At 43.4% G+C, this 20,079-nt stretch overlaps 1 protein-coding gene across 1 annotated transcript; it reads right to left on the bottom strand.

Annotated features, from left to right (window-relative positions):
- Positions 1 to 249: 249 nt before the first annotated feature.
- CD9 (CD9 molecule) lies at positions 250 to 9,050 on the bottom strand (the record flags this gene model as incomplete). The annotated part of the gene is made up of 7 exons (XM_009076204.1): positions 250 to 315; positions 993 to 1,076; positions 2,872 to 2,961; positions 3,541 to 3,633; positions 4,567 to 4,641; positions 5,809 to 5,906; positions 8,948 to 9,050. Coding segments are annotated over 7 exons (609 nt in total), but the record flags the coding sequence as incomplete, so codon positions are not given.
- Between the last annotated feature and the right edge of the window lie 11,029 nt (positions 9,051 to 20,079).

Raw genomic sequence — 20,079 nt, 5'->3', positions numbered from 1 at the left:
AATTGTCTTCAACATAAATTACATCCAAATTATGTAAGTTTCAAGAAAGTCAGATATTTTTATGTACAATATTTGTCTTAAGTCAGATAAACCTTTATCATTTTAACCTGTAACATAAAAAGCAAACCTACATCAGTACCAAATAAAGCATTAAAAAGGTAACAAATATATAACTTTTTAGAAATGCTCTCAGAACGCTAAAGTTAATGACAAAGATTTTATAGTGCAGCAGTCTTGGGTTTGTAGCTCTTAGACCATCTCTCTGTTCCTGCGGATGGCACAGCAGAGAACCATACTGAATATCATGCCAAAAATCTGTAAAGAAAGCAAACGGATTAGAAATCAGGAAACCAAAGCACGTTCTTCTATCAACACGGGGACAAGCACAGCTGCTCTTCCCAGCCCAGAGGCCAAAGTTACTCTGTATTTATACACTTTCTTCCCTACTCCTCCACCCCCAAAGTTCAGTCTGTTCTCATGAATCCTCTTCACCCTAGTACTTCAAAACACATCAGCCATAAACCACTGCTATATTTCCCAATAAATCTGTGATTATCCCAGCATATTTGCATCCATGCTGTACTTATCTCCAGAGGAGTGAAACACAAGTGCAAGCTTTCTTAGCAGCACTTACTTCAGTTCTCCAGCACAGCCTCTAATTGTTACAAAGAAAAGCAAGAATCCCCAAGAGAAATTAGGATTAAAAAGTGGGCCAGCAACATGACCAATACATTTTCACTCTACATATACATGCACCACTGATATGGTTTCACCACTGCTAAACAACAAGGAGGCAGATCCTAATCCAAAGCAGCAGCAGGGAGGTCTGAGACACCCCACCCTCTGTGCTGCCTCAGGGCCCTGCAGCACACACCCTGATCCTGCCAGGACTAGTCCTTAGTGGAACTGCCTTTCCAGCCATTATTCCACAGACTTCTGCTCCAAGTAACCTCTGAGCATGCAGCTACCCTCTAAATAACCTGGAAACTCACCATTATTACAGCAATGCCAAGGCCAACTGCTCCGATCACATTCAGTTTTGAATTGAAGACCTCATCAATGGCACTTGGGCAGGACTGAAAAGAAACAGACTGTTCATTAGTGTTTCATACACACTAAAGGTTTATTTCTGCTTACTTGTCTGAGCTCAAGTCTGCTTACACTAAAAATGAGCCTCATCTTTTGAAAGCTGCTTTGATCTGACCTTTACTTTCACACCCTTAAACCAGGGATGCTCCAACACAAGAGTCAGAGAACTTTACACTTCAAGTATCTAAATCTGTTAACAGCACTTGGCTACTGAAGGATTCCCTTTTCAACACCTGCAGCTTATCAGGTAGATCAGGACCACCAGCAGATCTGCCAAGCTTGGCATGTTATTAATGGCTGTCAACACTTAAGTGGCTGCACTGCACATCCCTTCTCCAAACAGATTTGAAGCTATTCTTGTATTTCCAACTGCTACTGTAATTTTGCAGACACCTTATGAACCCACAGTGAATGGGAATGGCAGGATAACCTGGGCTGCCTGCATCCATGCTAGGATATGGGCAGATTCATAAAGGTGTCAGTTTGAAGCTTCCAGCACAATGAATTACCAATGCAACTAAAAAGAAACCTCAAAAATAAAGTCCTTTCTCCAGAAAATACGTGTTAGCCAAGAAAAACAACAAGGAATTTTTACAGAGGTATCAATCTTTTACGAATCTGATAGCTGGTCAAAGTCTCATCCCAAGTCCTGTCCTACTAATTCCATGGCATACTACAGTAAGCTGTTGAAAGCTACTTTCCTATAGTTGTTCCTTATCCAGGCCAGAAAGAAAGACTGAATCAAGAATTAAAGGGATAGACAGGCAAGAATTAATCAGTTAAATCAGAATACCACATCAGCACTGCTTCTCAGAGGCACACAGATCAGTCATTCCATTATATCCCTTTGATCTTGCAGTCTATCCACTGTTTTTCTACAGTTGGGACTAGGCCATAAACACACCACAAAATGAAGTCAACAGATGAAGCTAAAACACCCATCAGAATAAAAGCAAACAATAAAACCTGCATGCTGTCTCAGCTGCTCCCATATACTCCAACTCGTAACAGACTGTATAGACAAGGACTAGAGATGCAGGTTCAAGGGTCTCACATGGTGAGATATTTGAAATTGTCACCAAGTAAAAAAAAACAAGTCATTAACTGAATTCCTGCACTGTAAGAACCTTTTCTATGGGAAGACTCACACAGGTTGTCTTGGAGTACAAAGCAAGAGTACATGACAGTTAAGAAAGCTGAAGAGGGCTAGTTAAGAACTGTACAAACTGCCTCTCCTGTTACCTGTGACATACAGACATCCCTGCAGCAATATTCCAACAGGGAAACCTGATTCAGAGAATTGCTTTCACAGTGACATACTCAAACAGGCTACCAATGCATTAACCTTCTCTCCTTTTCCTTGCTAAAACTTCAGACTTGGTCCCACCTCAAACTCTACTTCTCCCTAACCCAGAGCAGAAGCGACAAGTCCCAGGAAGCATCAGGAAGATGCTCTGGAGATAGGAGCAGTGAGGAGAACAGAGCTCTCTAGGCATTGTTAGGGGTTTTTTTTAGGCAAAGCTTTGTTCTTCCACTGTCCACCCATGCCAGTGAGTGACATACAGACTGCACATTTCCTGTGCAAGGTCAGATTTCCTTCTGACCCTGCTTGTTCTTTCCACAGTAACAGTATGTTAATTTTCCACAACCAAAGCGATTGCAGACAGATTGCTAAACAAGTGTGACATGTGAGTTTCCCATGGACTGGAAGGGTTTACTCAGAAATGTGTTTCTCATTCTACTCGTTGGGCAGAGCTGATGGTAGATTAAGCTGTGCTTTACCGGTACAGTGAGTGACTCCAACACTGGCTTCTTTGGACAGGTTTCCATGAACTGCTGCTCAAGACCTCCAGTAACTCCACAGCAGTTTAGCTACAAGAGAAAACAGGAAAAGAGAGCCAGGGTTAAATAATCCTTATTTTTCCTTGGTATCTGATTAAAAAAAGGAAAAATAAATCACATTAGTTTTTATTATAGACCTTAGGCAAATTTGCTTAGAAGTCCTGCCAATGTGACTGCTATAAATCTAATTTTAAAAGAGCCTTTATTGTATTAAAGGACAAGGTTCTGAAAGGAAGAGCTAGATCTCATTAAGTACACACACATTCATTTTGGTGACAGCCTGTATTCCTTACAGACACAAGGCTGAGCTCCTCACAGACATGCAGGTATGCATTCTAGGGTGCCTCGAGCTCAATGCCATGAATCTAGGGGTTCCCAGCCTGCTTCTGAGTTTCTTTAGAAAACCAAGAACTAGTTCTATGCAGAGTGAAAAAAAGACACACTGCATTCATTGACACCACATGAAAACATCCCTGCAATTTGCTACTGATACTCCTTCACTTTCTACTACTTCATAAGGTACACGACTTGTACAGGGGACTGGATGACACGGAAAACAGTGTGAAGAAGTTGCATTACTATCTAGTTTAAAAATAACCACATACTTACAGCAAACTGAAATGCTTTCAGGGTCTCTCTGGCAGCTGGTTGACCTCTCTTGTTATAGGTATCCATGTAGAAGTCCTTTAACTCTTCAATAATCTACAGGATAGCAAATAGGTGCAGTGTATTACTGTCTTACCGTAATATTAATTACAGAAAACTTATTTTGAGCATATCAGTCATTAAAAATTCTGCAGTCTACAATACCCATTCTTTTGACATGTAAAAATACAGGGTGAGAGGGTGGACAGTATTTCTCACCTGGAACAGGTGAGCCTAACTGTACTTTCACCTTAAAAGCCACACCTAACCAGGTAAGACTGTTTCCCTTCCAAAGTTCTGAGCTTCTAAGAGGAATGGGAGAACCAAGTCTTTGCCCACTGGTTGCCCTATTCACTATTGCACCCCAGAAGTTTCTGTATTCTCCTGCTGTATAATACAAGTAGAAAACCAACCCTGGTCACCAAGCATCTTATTTTGAAACAAGACAGAATCTTGACTGCTTGTCAGGGACAGGCCATGTCACTCATACTTCAGGCCAAGAAACATTCAGCCCTTAGCTGACCCAGCTCCTATCTTGAAGTGGTAAGGCTTCACTGATACCCTCCTTTGCCTCACAGCTCAACCAGGTACTGTCTGGAGGGCACCTCTAGCATGCAACAGCTGTTTGGATTCTGGCTTCCCTGCTACAGCCTTGTTTTTAAATATTAGATTTCTTGTATTGTTTTGCTCCAATCAGTCTTCTTCCTCTCCTCCAAATTCCATGGGCGATGAGGATTGACTAGCATTGGTGCAGATGTCAGACTGATAAACATAGGCATACAGAATCACAGAATGCTTTGGGTCAGAAGAGATTTTTAAAGCTCACCCAGTCCAGCCCCCCTGCCATGGGCAGGGACACCTTTCACTAGACCAAGTTGCTCAGAGCCCTATCCAACCTGACTTTGAACTCTTCCAATGATGGGGCATCTCCAGCTGCTCTGGGCAGCCTCTTCCAGTATCTCACCATTCCAGCTTCTAAAAGCAACCTACCTTTTCTTTGTTTGTGAATCCCCAGATTCCAGCAGCAATTTCAAGGCCAAAAATCAGAAAAAGGAAGAGGAAGAACTAGAAAAGAAAGACCACATTATTAATGAAGACCACAGCACCACACATATACACTGCAATGTTTGTCCAGTCTTGTGGAAACTGTCACTCCACCAGGTTCCAGTTGGAGGTCTGGAAAGAGGACACATTGCACTGGGTCAGCACTTCTTCCCAGGAGCGTCAGAAAGCCTGGCAGTGCTTTCCAAGGAGAAGTCCTGCTTTTTGATCAGTGTTAATTAAAACCAATCATCTGTTAACTCAGACTTTGAAGTTGTCCAAGTCACTCAGACACATCACAACAGATGACATCAATTCTTTTCCCTCATTTGTCACTCCTATTGCTTTAGGAGTCATTACTTAATCCCTACCTTGCCACCAAGGCCCAGAGACCTAATGGTCACTTTGTTGTGTGTCCCGCAAAATAGAAATAAAAATGTTCTCTATGTTTAACTGACTACCAGGTCCAAAACATCACTATCATTTAAGAGCAACTGAAAGAGAAATATTCAAAATTACAAAGGGCTAGAGGCATCATTTTGCAAGAAATACTTGAATTTAAGTTCTTCCGTGACACAGAAGGGGAATTGTTCTTTCAACAGCTATAGTAGTAGTCTTTTATTAACTAAATCTTCTGGTTATTTGGATGAGTAGTTCTGCAAGTGTACAGATGTGCACAAACCCAGTAAGCTCTACTGGCTCCTCCAGTCTGAAAACAATGAGGTTGCTCTCCAATAATTGGCTTGCAGAGCAGTTGTCAACTAGAAGAGCTCACCCTGTGATTATGAACAGTAGAGGCTTGTTGTGTCAAGGATTAAATACCACAGTTCTGGTTTCAAAGATTAAAGATTGCACAGCCTTCAAAGCCCAGGATAGACTATCTAGTAAACAGCATTACTCTTATCAGAGTTTTAGTCCTGTGTTCAGACACACTCCCAGTCTTGACACTTCAGTGCCTACGTCAGGCATATTCAGCCTCTTGATCCCATTCTGGAGATCAATACAGCATGGACATTTGGATTCAGGGCCAGAAATGGAAACTATGCTTAACAGTTTAGCATTATGCAAATGACCATGAGTTGAAATGTTGTGGAGTCAAAACACTCAGCACCTACTGCCCTTTGATTGCAAGTATTTTCCTTCCTTTCTCATCATGCTGCTGAAAATTTAAGCACTAGTCTGAACACTTACCATGCCAAGCATACATTGAGATTCCTGCAATGCACCACAGCATCCCAAGAAACCAACCAGCATCATAAGTGCACCAGCTCCAATAAGGATGTAAACACCTAGGGAGGAGGAAAAACATGTATACAGACTAGCTGAGACTTCAGCAGCAGCAAGGTATGAATTTAATTGCTCCCCAGACAGCATTTGTAGCTTTTGCCAAGGTTTAAGTTTCTTTACTGAGGTATTCCAAGTTTTTTTTTTTTTTTAAAAAAAAAGTCAAAATAGAAATGAAGAGCTTTGGGTTTTATTAAGGGAAATATATTGATAAATAAAACCTTCAACAATTTATAACAATTAATATGTACCACTACTGCAGCTTCACAAGTTGAAGAAAATAGGCACCATAAAGCCATCTAAGATAAGGTATAGGATACTTTTGAAAACTATCTCAGAGCCAGAGAGATCAACTTATCTTTAGATGAAGAGTGTGGGGTGGTTAGACAGCTGGAATGGTGATGTATCAACTGAACTCGTGAAGCAGACACCTTTTCAAACTGTAACAAGTGGCCAACCTTGTAAACTATCCTGACCAGAATTTAGGTAGTGTGAGAGAGAGGAAACATTTTTGGGCTAAATGACTGCATTTATGCCAAATCTTCTGGTTCATAAACTTGAGAACTGCCAGTTTAAGCATCATAGTTGCAAGAAGGTGAGAGCAGCAAGATGCGATAAGCAAGACAACTCCCAAAGGATGGCAAGAAAGTACTACTGGGATGGTGAAACAAAGACTCAGCACAAAGCATATAGAATGAGTATGACATTTCTATCCATATGGACAAAAACACAGTCCAGAGACCCAATCAATACTAATTAAAACAGGCCAGATGAAGGCATTTGCAAGTGATATATTCTAGATGCAAACCAATAAGATTAGCTGCCAAAATAAACATCTACTTGATTAAGCATATGTAAGGGATTAAGCCTGACATTTCTTATAAGCAGGAAATTCCAGCAGAGATTTTTTTTTTTACCCCAGTTTAAACTTTTTCCATTTTGAAAAAACAGAATAAGCAGAGTCCATCAGTACCTCTTATTTCAGTCTCTTCTCAGTTGAATAGAAAGCCTTTGAAGTAACCTGCTTTGTTTCTAGGTGTAAAATGACAGATTTGTTCAATTTCCTATTGGAAACTACAGTCAGTAACTACTCCCAGGAAAGAATGTTAGATAGCAAGCTTCTTTTTAAAACTCAGTTTAACCTACAGAGATTTCAAGTGGGTTTCACTGGCTGCATTCAGCCAGGAGGCTGAATATCACATCATAAAACTTTTATGTTTTAGGAGGTGAAAGAGTTGTTTTAGACTACCCAAAATAAGATTTGTTAAATATTCAGCTCAATGGCCAAATTTAGATTCCTTTTCCCTTTCCAAGGTCCAGTTAAAAGCATCTGGAAATCTTCCTGGCAGCTGCAAGAACCACCCAGTTTGTTATGATGCCATCAGACATGAGCTTCCTGCATGCCTGCAGCCTCTTCACAAAGTCCCACGAGCATTTAAATATTCCCAGCTATGGTCTCTGATAAGTTTAACTCACCTAACAGCCCTGTAGGTACAGGCTACCCTGGTACTACAAGGTTGCAAGACAAGTTAGATCTACTTGCAACTGGCACCTGCATGCAGGTCTTTGCTGACCCTTTGGACACCCGTTTGGGTGCTGTGACAGGTTGAGTTGCCCACATAGGAACCAGGTTTTTTGGCAAGCGAAAAACCAAGCTAACCACCCTGTGGATGGCTAATGAGTGACACCACACAAGACATGGCAAATCCAGGTGCTACAGGGATGTGAAATATGTATGCATAAGGATTGTCCAAACTGAAGACAATAGACACACATGTAACAAAAGTACATACTTGAATTTGCTTTCCTCACAACTGTTAGAGGTCTTCAAACATAGCTTCTTGGTTTCACAGAATCACAGAATGGCCTGGGTTGGAAAGGACCTTAAAGATCATCTAGTTCCAACCCCCTGCCATGGGCAGGGACACCTCCCACTAGACCAGGTTGCTCAGAGACCCATCCAACCTGGCTTTGAACACTGCCAGGCAGGGTTGGGGCAGCCACAATATCTCTGGGCAATCTGTTCCAGTGCCCCGTCACCCACCCAGGAAAGAATTTATTCCTAGTATCTAATCTAAACCTCCTCTCTTTCAAGGCTGAAGACATTTCCTTTGTCCTGTCACTCCAGGCCCTTGTAAATAGTCTCTCTCCATCTTTCTTGTAGGCTCCTTCAGGTACTGGAAGGCCACAGATCACCCCAAAGCCTTCTCCTCCCCAGTCTGAACAATGCCAATTCTCTCAGCCTTTCCTCATAGGAGAGGTGCTCCAGGAGTTTGAGCACCTACAGGTGACAACCAAAGTATGTGTCCCCCTGCCCAAGCCTAAAAGTGACTCTAGAATCTGGATAAAATACAATTCAGTTGGGAACTCCTATGACATTAGAATACCAAACTGAAAACACGTGTTTGTCCCCTAACTGGGCAACCTGCAAACAGAGTATGTCAAGGAGTATCTTCCACCTGGCCTGGCTAAAGCTACATAGATCCAGGCTGGCTGGAATAGTTGCTCATACAGAGCAAGGTATTTGTGCATCTTTCCCATTCTGTTCAGTAGAAATTAGCAGACACAGGGCTGTAAGAGTTAGACAACAACATATATGCTCGTTTTGAGAGATGAGGCAATAGAGTTGTGGGTTTTGGTAGCTTAGGTTGGTCGCTTTGGAGAAAAAAATTAGTTATTGATGTCATCTGTGGTTACTCATTTAGTTTAACATGAAACTTTGCTGACTCATATTGTGAGGAGCATCAGCAAGAGACACCCGGTGTGGCTACCTGGGATTACTAAATACTCACTGACAGGAACTAAAGAGGAACTGCAGGGTTTGAGATGGGGAAAAGGATGAAAACAAGAAACCACTGCTGTCTGCGTAAGAGTTCAAACAGAAGCTGTCCCCCAGCACCAGCCAGGGGAAGCTGCTCTCTGCCCCATCGAGGCAGTTTAGGGATGTTTTGTCTCCATCCTTTAAGGAAGGACAAATGTCTCTCAGCAGTCTGGAACTCACAGCACAAAAGAGTAATCTCTCACCCTGAGTAGTCTCCCAGCTCACCTGTGTAAAACTTTGTGTTGTTGGATTCCAGTTCAAAGATGCTTTTGGTCTGTGAATCAAAGCGAAGCCATAGTCCAATTGCAAGAACTGCTGTCCCTGCAAGCTGTAAGAACAAGGAAGCCTTGTTAAATAACACCAATACATTCACCCTTGCACTAGTAACAACATCAGAAGCAAACACAGGATATAGCTCTTAAAGAGGTGGTGACAAAGGACCAGCGTAAAAGGATGGGGATACCAAAACATGAACAAACTTAGCTCCAGACATGAGGCACCTCGTTGACAGATGCATTCATATAATATAAACTCCAATGCCACAGGAGAACAATGCCATTCTTGTTCCTTACTGAAAATATCCCAGGTTTAGCCAAGTGTCAGTATTTCCACTGACCCCTCCACCCATTGTTTTATTCTGGGTGGTTGCAATGACATTGCATGGCTTAGTGGTCTTAAATCTTCACACTGAAGGACAAGTGTATCACAAGAAAAAAGTGTCTTGTGAGGCCAGCTGGAAGTTTCAGTGTATTAAACAGACTGGTAAGAGTTCAGTGTACCATGGAAGGGAGTTCAGAAAGAGTGCTCTTCCTTGCAAAACAGGATAAAACTAATCCATTAAGTCACCAGACTGACAGCAAGAAGAAAATTCAGGCTGCTGGAATACCAACACTGCTGTGTGCTGATCCAGAACAATACAATCGAATTTTAGATAATATTTAGGTTTGTTTTGTTATCGTCTCTGCCTGTGTGCCTCCAGGTTCCTCTTAACATTGGTGCCTGTGTTTACAGCAAGTCGTTTTGTGTATAAATAGATTCTGGATTAAACATCTGGCAGAAGGCATTGGAAGAGTGTTGCAAGAAAGAGGGAATTGCATTCTGGTAAGACAAACACAGACAGCTTGCTTTGAACAGACCGATTCCTCTCTTAAAAAGAAAAAAACCCGGGACTGTCTAGCATATAAAAAAACCCCCAAACAAACAAAAAGAAGAAACCAGGACAAACTACTTTTCAGTTCTTCCTTTAAAGACCATTTAACTACCATAAAAGCTTTACAAAAGTGAGATGAGGACAGAAATCTCAAACATTGCAGCAGCCATTAAAAATTTAAATTTAAGAGAGAGCAGTAAGTTTACAAAGTCTGATGCTTTGGTCAGGCAAAGCATGCATGAAAAGAAAAACCCAACCAAAACAACAAAGCCTTATCTCTGATAAAAAGTTCCTTCTAGAAGGAAACAACATTCTTGGAACTGGAAAACATTTACTAATGTCAATTTTCAGTGAGAATATGGACAGCATTCCCACAGAAAGCATCCATGGATACACCCCTTCCACACCAACCCCTCTCTCTCCCCACAAGGAGCTTGAGAGTCTTCTCCCTGCTCTGGGAATGTTTTTTCAAAGGCAGCCCCAGCCTTGCTGGACTCCTCTAGCTGAGGTGTCACCTCCAAAAACAGGGAGGGCTTTGAAAATTCACACAAGGCAGAGGATGGAGCTAAGTGAGGGCTTAAGAGAAGGGGAAAAGCATCCCAACTGAAGTGCGAAGGGCTCAGATATCAGTGAAGAAAAGCAGGAGGCCAGGCGTGCCAGGAAAACCTGCATTTCTTGTATGGCAAGCACCTGACTCCCAAGCTGGCTCCAAAGAGGAGCTGCAGGGGTTTAGCTTCGAAAACAGATCAAGAGATACAGCACACAGAAAGAGTCAAATGCAACAGGAGGTTTCCAGACCTATGCAAAAGGCACTTTGTTGGTGTCATGGGTGCATAGGTGCAGGCTTACTCACAAAGCACACCTGCACATTCCTCCTGCTTGCCTTGTTAGGGCTACACTGACAAAATTAAAGTATGCTGAAGAACCTTGGTAGGACACAGTATGTCACAACAGTGTTATTTCAATTTATTGTGCCACAGCAGCACCCCAAGGGAAGGGAGAGGTGCCACAGGGGGGGCTGGCAGAGAGAAGAGTTGCTGCTCTACCTGCACTCATTGCTACAGCACCACTTCAAAGAGCCTTTGCAATCTCATCTCACTTCAGTGCCTCAGTTCAAAAACCAGAAGGGCTTAGTGATGGAAAAAACTCATGCACTGTCAGCCTACAGTCACCCAGTATTTAATAATACTCTCTTGGAGATTCACTTTCCTGGGTCATCAGTCTTCAGCTTTTACAGGAATCCAGAACGGCAGCATTAGGAGAAGAAACCTACAGCCTCTGCTTGTTTTGCTAGGAACTCGTGAATTGCAAAGCCCCAAGCCTGAACACACCCAAATTGTTCTCACCTACCCGTGTTTGTGGCTTGACAACCCCCAGTGTTTGAGTAGAAAGCTCAGGGGCAGCACTGCAAATGGTGCAGGGCACAGAAAAGGACTGTAAAACTAATACCCAGAGCTGATCCCTCAGCAGACCTTCAAGGCCAGAGTATTCAAATTGTGAAAAAACTGTCATACCACAATCTTGCAGATAATCTTAAAATTCCAACGAAAAGAGAAGGCTCAGTTATGACCTCTTTGAAAACAAACTAGTTGGCTAACATCAGGGAGAGATGCTGTACCTAATATAGCTCCTTTCAAGAAACCAACTTAACCCTTCCCCACCACCACCCAGAGTTATCTGGCATGTTTTCTCCTTGGAAAAGAAGTCACACTGTGAAAAAGTGAAGATAATGCCAAGGAGGCAAGAGATTTATGGGATCACAGAACAGTGATAACACTTAATGCCAGTGAACTGCTCCACAGGACTAAAAAACCAAGTAGAATTAAACATAAGTGATAATACTGTCTGTGGTAGACTAGAAATAAAATGCAGCTCCTTCTTGCAAGGATAAGTAACTTGTTGTCTCAGTTTCTTAGGGAAAGTAACCTTGTGTTCTTGGTTTGTGCTCTTCCTGCCCACAAAGCCCACTGAACTAAAAAAAGGCAGTTTTAAAGGAGAGGGCAAGGGAGTAATTTGAAGCTTCAAGTTTCCATCAAAATACAAGAGATGAGAACACACCAACACCAGCCTCTGAGGAAGAGGCAAGCACAGCCCAGAAGGCACTTGGCAGCACCTCTGACCAGTCTGGCACACCAGAGGCTGGTACAGTCACCCTTCTGCTCACCAATGCTATGCCAGCAGGTTTGGCAGCAGTGTTTTTCCTCCCTGGGAAAGGGATGCAAGCCCACTCACCTTGGCTGCATGGAAGCAGATCCCCAAAGACCTAGCTGTTGGGTTTTGATTTGTAAATCCACGTGTTTTCCCAGCTAACAAATCTGTTTTGTCATAGGAGTTGAGCAATATAGAGCATTTCTAAGCAGATCTATCCTGTGCCAAAATAGAAATTTAACAGAAAAAGAACGCCTCTGTTTCCCTGAAGCTAGTCACAGTTTTGCCAGGTTTTGCATACACAAAGAAAAGAGCAGGTTTGTGTGCTTATAAAACATGTAAGTAGTATGTTTTTGTAGTGACAAGCAGAGCAAAAGGAGATCAGAAGACAGTTCTTTTCAATCTGACCAAAACATGAAGTTAAAGGGGTACTACTCGCTCACTGTATTGGAAAAGCCTGTGACAGTGATTTTCCAGTAACAGTGTGTCTTGGCACAAGTAGGCTACAGACTTTCCTGCTCAAGCTAACCAAGCTTCCTTGTGTTTCCCCTAACACAACCCACACCTCATTTCGGCTCAGCTTCTCTGTTCTATAGCTGCAATGGACATATGCTAAGTGAGGATAAAACTACCTGGTCACTCCTAGTCCTATGAAGGCTTCTTAGGTTGTTTGCATCACATGCAAATATACCCCCCTTGCCTCAAAAGCTCATCTCTGTCTGTTGCAACAGGAAAAAAAACCCAGTTTTTTTTTGGTCTGTCTTCCTTTGTTACACAGCCTTGCAACCCTTCCTAGTGAACCTCAGGCACAGGACTTCCCTCTTCCCATCCCACCCCACACTCTGACAAGTGTCTTGTCCTAAGTCAGCCCTTTCCACTGCTCTGGTCCACCCCTTGCAAAGGACGTGGCTTTGCCTCCGGCCATATCTAAGGGTGTGTTCCCGTATCTATCTTTGATACTCTGCTTTCTTTTAGGCCTTACATGTGACAGCAGATAACTGACAAAGGAGCTGTACTACTGCAGGGGACACCCAGGATACACCTGAGATGAGAAACAAGCTGCCTATCCTGGAGGCAGGAGCCACACAGAACACTCTGCCTTCCTCCCCTCCCCATCCCTGGCTAAATGGCGCATGAGCTTGGACTCCAGCTCAGCACTGAATGCTATCAACCAATTCCCACTGCATTTTTATCTTGCCTCTAACACCCGCGGTTTCACAGACACGATCTCCTAGCAGAAAACTTGCTCAGAGAATCATTAGATTTAATGATACTGGAGTTTTTAACACATGTTAAAAACTTGAGCTTTTCAAGCTCATAGACAGCACTGTCAATTTCGTTAGCATGTCCCATAGAGCACAATGCATGACACTACTTCTGAAAGCTGGAAAGTTTTAAGTTTAACCACTGTTTTTTTCAAAGACCATTTTGTTCAGCCTCTTCTGACCTTGTCAACTTTATCCATCTTGAGAAAGGACAATCCCCAGACAAACACACCACTTGCTACAGACACCTTACAGCACCTTATCTTGCCAGGGACAGAACGACCTCTAAAGGGGCTCAAGGTCCGAACAGTCAGCAAGTCCTTAAAGCTGGCAGATAAAGCTTTGGGAGGAGGACACCCTCCCCCAGTATCCTCCAGCTTATCACCAGCCCTTCCTTCACTTCCACAGGGTGGAGGCATAGACAGGGAGGAAACTGGGCTCTGCAAGAACTCCTAATATTTGGATCACAGCCTGTAAAAAAAGAAAAGCCTCTGTACGGGGAAACTATGGGTTCTGCTATTTTAGCACATTCAGGCCAAGCTTACATACAACTTTTACCAAGCTCATGGCATTACCTCTAGCACAAGGTAAGTCAGTATGTGGAAATATAGAAGTCAATCAAAAATAAATACTACTTCCAGTGTTGTCAGCTAAGCATAGAATCTTATTAACTTTTTTCTTGAAGTAAGAAAGTATGTCAGGCTTGCATGACTGTTCCTTGCACGGGCTTTCCCCATGATGTGTCAAGAATACATTAAAATCTCAAAAACTAGCATCCCTTCAGTTCATGAACAGTCAAAAACTTTTACCTAAAAATCTGACTCTGCATAAGACAGACAACTAACTTCTTTCACACCGTGGGAGACAGTGAGCCAGGACCAGATCTATAACGTTGCAAAGCACATAGGCAAAGAAATTGAGAACATTATGAGTAGCAACAAACTGTGGTTCTGTCCTGTTATGTGCTGGTACTCTATAAATAAACCTCCCACAAACAGTGAGTACAGATGAGGCTCAACATCACTCTTAATTACACAATTAGCAATATCCACAACAGCACAGGTTTTCAAACTTCTGGAAAAAACAAGTTCCCCTAACAGATGTGCAATGAGTGCTAGCAGTTATACAAGAAACTGCAGCTAGTTTCAAACTCCTCTGGAAAAAAGTGGATTGGAAAGGAAGTATTTTCTTTCTGCTTAGCAAGTTTCAAGAATGTTGTGGCCTATGTTAATGTCACAGCATTTATTGCAATAAAATGGTCCTCCAGTACAGTAGGAAAAGCACTACAGAATTCCTGAGCCACTGCCAAGACTACTGCCCATTTCATACAAGTTCCTATTCAGAAGTTAGTCCACTATATTTGCAATTTAAATTGTAAATAGGAGCTAGGACTGCTAGAACTCTAAGGACAAGCAGCTTCACATCAGGTTTCTCAAGGCAACATACTCCAACTCAAGACCTGACTTCACAGCACCTAGTGGAGTCAAAACACACTGAACTGAGCCCAAGCAGTGTCTAGATTCATACACTGTAGTCAGCAACTAAGTCAGCTAGTTACAGAAAGTGAAAGCAACTATTTTCTGTTCCTTCTTATGTGCCTGCATATATACATACAAATATACACGTGTATTTGCCTGACCATACTGCAAGTCCTCTACTTAAGCAGGAAAAACCCTCTGAATTGCTACCAGCTGTTCTTGGTGCACACAGCCAGCTGAGATTATAGCTCATAAAGTCACAGGTAACTTCTAGTTACAGAGAGAAAAGAGTTCTTTAGGCCTGATTTTGTACATCTTGCTTTAGCAGACACTACCACAGACAAATATATTTGTTCATGAAACATGCTGGAGAGTGAAGAGCCAGGACAAGACAGTTGCCTAGTAGTGTGAAGTAGCAAGAAAGCAATTGCACAAAACCTCAACCTGAACTCCAACTGTATGCTGCAGCACTTTTTTGCCTAAAATGCATTAAATTATAAATACTAGCATCAGATGTCTTTGTATTCCACAGAAATCACGTGGGGAAAACCTAGTGTTAAACGATGCAAGCCCTCGCTTTTGTTCAGCACAGAAAAAACAGTGGGAGAACACGCAGGCGCTTGCCTGGCATGTGCCAAGCTGCTCAGGAGCCCAGTTTTCCCTAGGAAAAGACTTTGTCACCAGGGCCAACAAGCCTGAGCAAACCCTGTGAGTTAATGGAGCTCAGCTAGAGGCCGTTGGTTGGTCTTTACACATCTCAAGGTAATCAAGCATTGCTCACACTAAGGTTGTTCAAAGCCAACTTTGCTAAGACCACTCCACTGCTCAGGTTTTAGGCACTTAATGTGTTGTTTCCATTGACTTCCTGCCAAGCTCAAGCCAGCCTGGTGGAAAAAAAATAATCTTTAGTTCTGTATCAGCCTCAACACCTCCCTCCCTCACCCCAAAAATCAAACCCCAAGCTTCTAAAGGTCTGAACGGGTATAACTTTCCTTACAGAGCACACTATGCTGGAGATGCCAGGGCCAGCACCACCCACGACAAGACAGAGCTGTTTGCAAACCTGGGTGGGAGTACACCAGCCCAGGCAGGAGCAGCACAACAGCAGCAAGGATCTTGGTGCCTGCAGCAACACTTGGTCAGAAGAGAAAACACAGCCACCCCTCATTCCCACACCTCCCAGAGGGGACTGAATCACCTGACATACTGATCTATTCAAACACAACAATAAAGCCAGCCATTCCCTACAAGTGCAGTGCTTAACCCGACAAAGAAGCAACCAGGAGCCTCCCCCCACATGCCATTCAGGCCACAAGCACATTTTACTCAAAGCTCTGAAGTCACTAAAGTTTCAGATAACACCATGCTAGTCCCCAGCCTTACCAGCTGGGGAAAGGCCATCAGACAAGTTACCACCACAACCAAGCACAACAACCTACACAGGCCCTGCTCTGGAAGGGTTATTAATACAGGACAGACAGTAGTATTTCCCAGGACTGACCTCCCAGTTAGCCAACCTTTGTGTTGAGCACTTAAAGGTTGTGCAAAGACACAGACAGCACCTTTAGAGAAGAAAAATTAATGGAAGGCTTCTGAACCCCATGGTTAGCTAGGTTCCCCTTGATCTACCTACTCCACAACACCTGCTGAGGAGAAAGCACCACCACCACCCACCATCAGACTTTTCTTCTGAAATGTTCTCTTTCCAGGCTTAATACCCCAGAGTTCTTACTCCCTGGCTCTTTCAATACAGTTTGACTGTCTTCCTGGACAGTCATGATCCTACAGACCTCTAGCACATTTCACTCACCTCTTTCCAGGCTGAAGGATCCCAATTTACTTATAGCCCCTGATGGCAGAAACCCTCCTCTTCCTTTCCCAAACATTACTGATGGCTTTAAAAGTTTAAAAAAAGTTTTACAAGTTTAAAGCTGCTTCTCTGCGAGTGATGATCATGTTAACTATTGACCACATAGAATTGAAACTAAACCCCTTGGGACTGAAACTTAAAGTGGAAACAAAAGACAACTGAGGCCCAGGAAAAACGAAGAAACTCTCCTAGTCAGACTTACTTGGACATTTGGCAAGACCAGCAAAAAGCTCATTTGCAGCTTATACATCCAGATCAAAGAGAGGACACACAGACTTCGGGGGACATTCAGCACAGATGACCAGAGACCCTTAGTGAAGCCCCTCACGGACTTAATCCACATGCATAACCACTGTGGTGATACCGTAATTAGTTCAGAAGATCTGCTGATTTATAGATTATGTATAAACGTTCCAGGAAGAGCTTTGTAAATGTACATAACAGAACAAACTTCTGCTAGCCCAGCATGCTTGGTAGGTGCAGCAAACCCCTGTGGATCCAGCACCACAATAAAGGAATGTTGCTTCTTTGTGCTACACTGGTGTTAAGGAGGTTTATTCCTGATTTCAGTGACATTACTGAGCTTCACTGTGATCCTCTCAAGGCAGGCAGAAGACCATAGCAGCGTGCAGCACTGCAGGACACCAGCATACCATGGATTTATACAGCTTTAGGCATCATCTTCCCTCTTCTCTAGTCCACTTCTGAAGCTGGTTTTGCTCTGATGATGCTGAGCAACCACCCAATGCTTTTGTGAAGCCATCATAGATCCTTTTCTCCCAAGACTTCATTGCTCTGTGGCAGCAGCTGCCCTGAACCATCTAGTTCATAACTCTGGGCTGCTGCCTCCCACACAAGTTACTCGATGTCTACTTTTGGTGAGTCTCACCCTGCTAGGTCAGCATGCATGCATCATCTTCATCCTTCTGGATAACAGATGCCAGACAAGCACTGAAGTGTTACCTCACATGCTACTCCGGATGAGGTGGGACTGTATCACCATGCAGTTCACTCCTGCATACCAGCGCTGCCGGTTCTCTCCGCAACAGCAGAACTCCACCTCTTCTCAGCCCTGTCTTGGCTCAGTCAGCCATTTCATCCCTACCAGAATCTTACTCCAGGACTGCTTAGTTTTTCCAAGAGGCCTCAGATTTCCAGGAGACATTGAATAAGTGAACCAATACCAGCCAGTCCTTGTCTTCTCCAAGATTCAGGCTTTTCAAGGCTTCAAGTTAGCAGCTTTGAGGTCCAACTTCCCCTCGCATCAGCCATTCCATCTCCTCCAATGTCACATCTTCTATGTGTACACCAACTTCTGTTTCTACAGAATCAACTCTGTCTATTCCAGATGCACCATGTGTGCCACTCTCCATGTATCCCAGAACAGCACCAAGCCAAAACCCAGCCTCAAAGTCACTGCATTCCAGTCCTCTGGCACTTAGATGGATATTGAGTGTGTGTGGGGGGTACCTAATTGCACCTTATTTATATTCTCATTTACACTGTGTGACCCTGGAGAGGTGTTAATCAGCATTTGCTGCTGTTTCACCTCCTTCGCATATGAAGAGGTCAGTTTGAGCCTGTGCAGGATTCAGAGTTAAAGACAGATTATGGCACAAAAGTTCACCAAGATCTTCCCCAGTAAAAAAGTCCTGCAGAACATCACTCCCAGCTCTTTTAGACCTGGCCCAATTACTGCCTCTAAGGATGCCCTGATGAGCTCCCTGTTCCTAACATGTCTGAAGAGGGTTATGTTAGTTGTGTCTGCTTTTGCAAATTATTCCTAAAGCCTTTCTTTGCCTAACCTTACTGTACTTTTGTATTTGTCCCACCAGCATTTATGGATCTTTACAGCTTCAACTTTGAGAGTTTCCCAATTTTTGTTTAAATAACCTCCTATACCAAGCTGTTTCAGTCTTTCTGCTTCCTCTCACCCTTGCTCAAGCCTCTGATGAAGGCAAACACACAGCACTTAACACACCACTTACAGATACCTGCACGTTTCCTGCACACCGTTTAAAGTCCTCATCTGTCCCTTTGAAGCAACTTATTTTAAAAAAAAGTTCCTTTGCTCAATTTACTTCCATTACTTCATAGACTTCTCACATATCCAGTGTTGTAAGAAACATTAAAGCTTTCTTGTTAGGGTGGTTCTTATCCTCTAGTGCTGCCAGCCCCGGGACACCTTTCCTTGCATACTGTTCACTGAGGCCAAACTGCCTAAAAACACCCAAGATACCTCTGCTTTACTCCCCCAAAGAGGACATGAGGTTCATACTTGAAACTCCCCTTCAACAGTTTTGGCAGGGCACAATTACACGTGGTGAGCCTCAAGAGCCAAGGACTACTCTAGCCTGTCACACATTTAGCTCTGCCTAACACAAGCTACTTGCATTTTACTTTCTCTTAGGGCTTCCAGACACTTGCTGGGATACTCAAAGATGATGCATTCATCTCCCTTTAATTCTTTTTTCTTATTTTTTCTCTTCCTTTTCCCACATCCTAGCTGAGTACTGCCAACCCTGAATAAAGCCCCTTGGAAAGCCTCACGCCTCCTCTGGGCAACACCAGCACCCACTTTTCCTTCCCTCCACCCTGCTAACTGGTCAAGCCTGCATCCACACTTACTGAGCACCCAAAGGTGCAAGAAAAGCTTCAGAGCTTTATTACCATGACACTCCCAAGCAACAGGTACCTCCTGAGATAAACAAAACTGTGCTCCCTATTCTCAGCCCTGGGCCCCAGGGAACTAGGTGGTGACGATCAGGTTAAGAGCCTCTTGAAGGCAATGGCTTTGCCACAAGTATTTTTGTCCTGTAAAACAGTTTGTACAGAGTCTGCAGCTTTAAAACAAAACAAAACCAAACCCACAAAGCAAACCATGAATATTTCCATCTGTTTCAACAAGATGTTTAGAAACTGACTGACCTAGAGGTTTCAGCCAGTGCTTTGTTAGGCTTCTTAGGAGCTCTAACCCTCCAAACGTGACACTCCTGGGCACTCTCCTGGTGAGTCTCGGGTGGCACTGTGTGCTTTCCTGTGCCCTTGTCAAGTTCCTCCACACAACTTCCCTCAATTGCAGCCCAGTTCCATGTTCCTAACTTCGCTGAAACCCATAAATATTTACATTGGGACATCACACGTATTTCATCCCTCAGCATTGCGTCCTCCACTCATCCCACGTGCAATACCGCAACTGACTACAGAAGTTATTTCCCTCCGCAGCTCCAACTTAATTCCACCACGTCAGAGGGCGAACAGGACTCAGGCACACACTTCCCCACTGTGGCAAACAGCCCTGAGAAAATCCGTGTTTTGAACCTCACACTTGACACCTCTCCATGAGGCGCTCGGGGAGCTGCACCGCTCTCCACGGGTGTTTTTCCACGCTGAACACTGATGCCCACGCCCGAGCGAGGAGCAGCAGCCGCAACCTCTGAGCTCAG

The sequence above is a fragment of the Acanthisitta chloris genome, unplaced genomic scaffold, assembly GCF_000695815.1.
Source record: "Acanthisitta chloris isolate BGI_N310 unplaced genomic scaffold, ASM69581v1 scaffold15496, whole genome shotgun sequence".
Classification (NCBI taxonomy): Eukaryota; Metazoa; Chordata; class Aves; order Passeriformes; family Acanthisittidae; genus Acanthisitta; species Acanthisitta chloris.
This window is presented reverse-complemented; position numbering and strand designations above follow the sequence as displayed.